Consider the following 2,500-nt stretch of genomic DNA (forward strand, 5'->3'; position numbering starts at 1 on the left):
ATTACTTTCTATTAATTCCCCCCCCCCTCCATTTTGTATTTTGTTTTCAAAGGTTGTCAATATAGAACAAAGGTATAATCACTACATTTGTTCTCTCTCTGTCTCTCTCTCTGTGTGTGTCTCCCTCTCTCTACCTCTCTCTCTCTCTCCTCTCTCTGTGTGTCTCCCTCTCTCTCTCTCTCTCTCTCTCTCTCTCTCTCTCTCTCTCCTCTCTCTGTGTGTCTCTCTCTCTCTCCTCTCTCTCTCTCTCTCTCTCTCTCTCTCTCTGTCTCTCTCTCTCTCCTCCTCTGTCTCTCTCTCTCTGTCTCTCTCTGTGTGTGTCTCTCTGTCTCTCTCTCTCTCCTCCTCTGTCTCTCTCTCTCTCTCTCTCTCTCTCTCTCTCTCTCTCTCTCTCTCTCTCTCTCTCTCTCTCTCTCTCTCTCTCGACAGAAACCCTGGAGGATTAGAAAAATCCAAACAGTGAAACATAATCATTTACATTTTAGTCATTTTAGCAGACGCTCTTATCCAGAGCGACTTACAGTAGTGAATGCATACATTTCATTAAAAAAAAATATCCTTACTGGTCCCCCGTGGGAATCGAACCCACAACCCTGGCGGTGCAAACACCATGCTCTACCAACTGAGCCACAAGGGACCATCACCATAATCTACTGAATACAATCTCTGGTGTCCAGATAATTGGAGCATTTTAAATAAAGATTGATTGCCAACCTAGTTGCAGTTGCTCTTCTGTATTTCTGTGTAAACACGTCACATGTTGTCGCATCACACCAAGTCTGGAGAAAATTACTGTTTACCTCTTTTTTAATATGTCTGTTCGGGGACAACAAACACCTTTTGGGTGGCTCGTCTCTGAAAGCGCTGAATGTCCTGTGTGAAAGTATAGGGTAAAGCTGGAGGATGTTGTTTAGGGTCAATCAATGGATTAGATGTTAATGTTAGAGGACGAGACAGAGGGACAAAGCTCTGGGTTATGATTCGTCCTGTAACGTCAGAACATGTAACCAATCAGCGCAGACCTCAGGAGGTGAGGTGTTGAGTCAGTCTATATAAGGTTTGGTGTTAGGACCAGTTATCTGGATCAGAGACCAGTCTGGATCAGAGACCAGTCTGGATCAGAGACCAGTCTATATAAGTTTGGTGTTAGGACCAGTTATCTGGCTCAGAGACCAGTATCTGGATCAGAGACCAGTCTATATAAGGTTTGGTGTTAGGACCAGTTATCTGGCTCAGAGACCAGTATCTGGATCAGAGACCAGTCTGGATCAAGGACATGGATCTCATGATCTCTCTAGGAATCATCTTGGGATTGATGGCCCATACCTGTGCTCTACCTATCCAGGTAAGTGCTGAATTTAGTTTAGAACGAATCTTACTGTAACAGTAATACTTTCTGAAATTTAACATTTTCTTCCACAAGAATTCATCAGTGATACAAGAAACGAAAAGGAGGTTGAAAAGAGAATACTCGGGTAAATTGTTGAAATATTTCCATTAACATGTTTTTGTATTTGGTAATGTGGCATATATTTCCCAAAATATATGTTATTAACACCCTTTATTATCCGTTTATAACACCCTTTATTATCCGTTTATAACACCCTTTATTATCCGTTTATAACACCCTTTATTATCCGTTTATAACACCCTTTATTATCCGTTTATAACACCCTTTATTATCCGTTTATAACACCCTTTATTATCCGTTTATAATAGAGGCGCTTAAAGGTTCAGGAGAAATGAATGCAATGGACAGGATCCTGAGAACCAATGGGAGTAAGTATTGTATTAGTTACTTTGTTGGGGTAGAAGTTAACAGGGTAGGAGATATATATACTGTGTTTGGGGTAGGACTTAACAGGGTAGGAGAGATATACTGTGTTTGGGGTAGGACTTAACAGGGTAGCAGAGATATACTGTGTTTGGGTAGGAGTTAACAGGGAAGGAGAGATACTGTGTTTGGGGTAGTAGTTAACAGGTGTAGGAGAGATACTGTGTTTGGGGGTAGGAGGAATATACTGTGTTTGGGGTAGGAGAGATACTGTGTTTGTGGTAGGAGTCAACAGGGTAGGATATATACTGTGTTTGGGGTATGGATAACAGGGTAGGATATATACTGTGTTTGGGGTAGGGGGTTAACAGGGAAGGAGAGATACTGTGTTTGGGGTAGGGACTAACAGGGTAGAAGAGATACTGTGTTTGGGGTAGGAGGAATATACTGTGTTTGGGGTAGGAGAGATACTGTGTTTGGGGTAGGAGTCAACAGGGTAGGATATATACTGTGTTTGGGGTATGGATAACAGGGTAGGATATATACTGTGTTTGGGGTAGGGGTTAACAGGGAAGGAGAGATACTGTGTTTGGGGTAGGACTAACAGGGTAGGATATATACTGTGTTTGGGGTAGGAGTTAACAGGGCAGAAGGTATACTGTGTTTGGGGAAGGAGTTAACCGGGTAGGATATACTGTGTTTGGGGTAGGGGTTAACAGGGTAGAA

At 42.4% G+C, this 2,500-nt stretch overlaps 2 protein-coding genes across 2 annotated transcripts in view; both read left to right on the plus strand.

Annotated features, from left to right (window-relative positions):
• hce2l2 (high choriolytic enzyme 2-like 2) overlaps positions 1-709 on the plus strand; it is an 11,535-nt gene extending 10,826 nt beyond the window's left edge. Inside the window, exon 9 of the mRNA XM_014165795.3 lies at positions 430-709. Coding sequence (XP_014021270.2) covers positions 430-446 — 17 coding nt within the window. The 3' untranslated portion in view covers positions 447-709. The remainder of the gene's footprint in view (positions 1-429) is intronic.
• Positions 710-1,176: 467 nt separating this feature from the next.
• The window catches only part of LOC145862539 (uncharacterized), a 2,623-nt gene continuing 1,299 nt past the window's right edge, over positions 1,177-2,500 (plus strand). The window contains exons 1-3 of the mRNA XM_082966908.1: positions 1,177-1,345; positions 1,424-1,475; positions 1,720-1,779. Of these exons, the coding sequence (XP_082823034.1) occupies positions 1,277-1,345; positions 1,424-1,475; positions 1,720-1,779 (181 nt within the window). The 5' untranslated portion in view covers positions 1,177-1,276. The remainder of the gene's footprint in view (positions 1,346-1,423; positions 1,476-1,719; positions 1,780-2,500) is intronic.

The sequence above is a fragment of the Salmo salar genome, chromosome 21 (genome assembly GCF_965601325.2).
Source record: "Salmo salar chromosome 21, fSalSal1, whole genome shotgun sequence".
Lineage (NCBI taxonomy): Eukaryota > Metazoa > Chordata > Actinopteri > Salmoniformes > Salmonidae > Salmo > Salmo salar.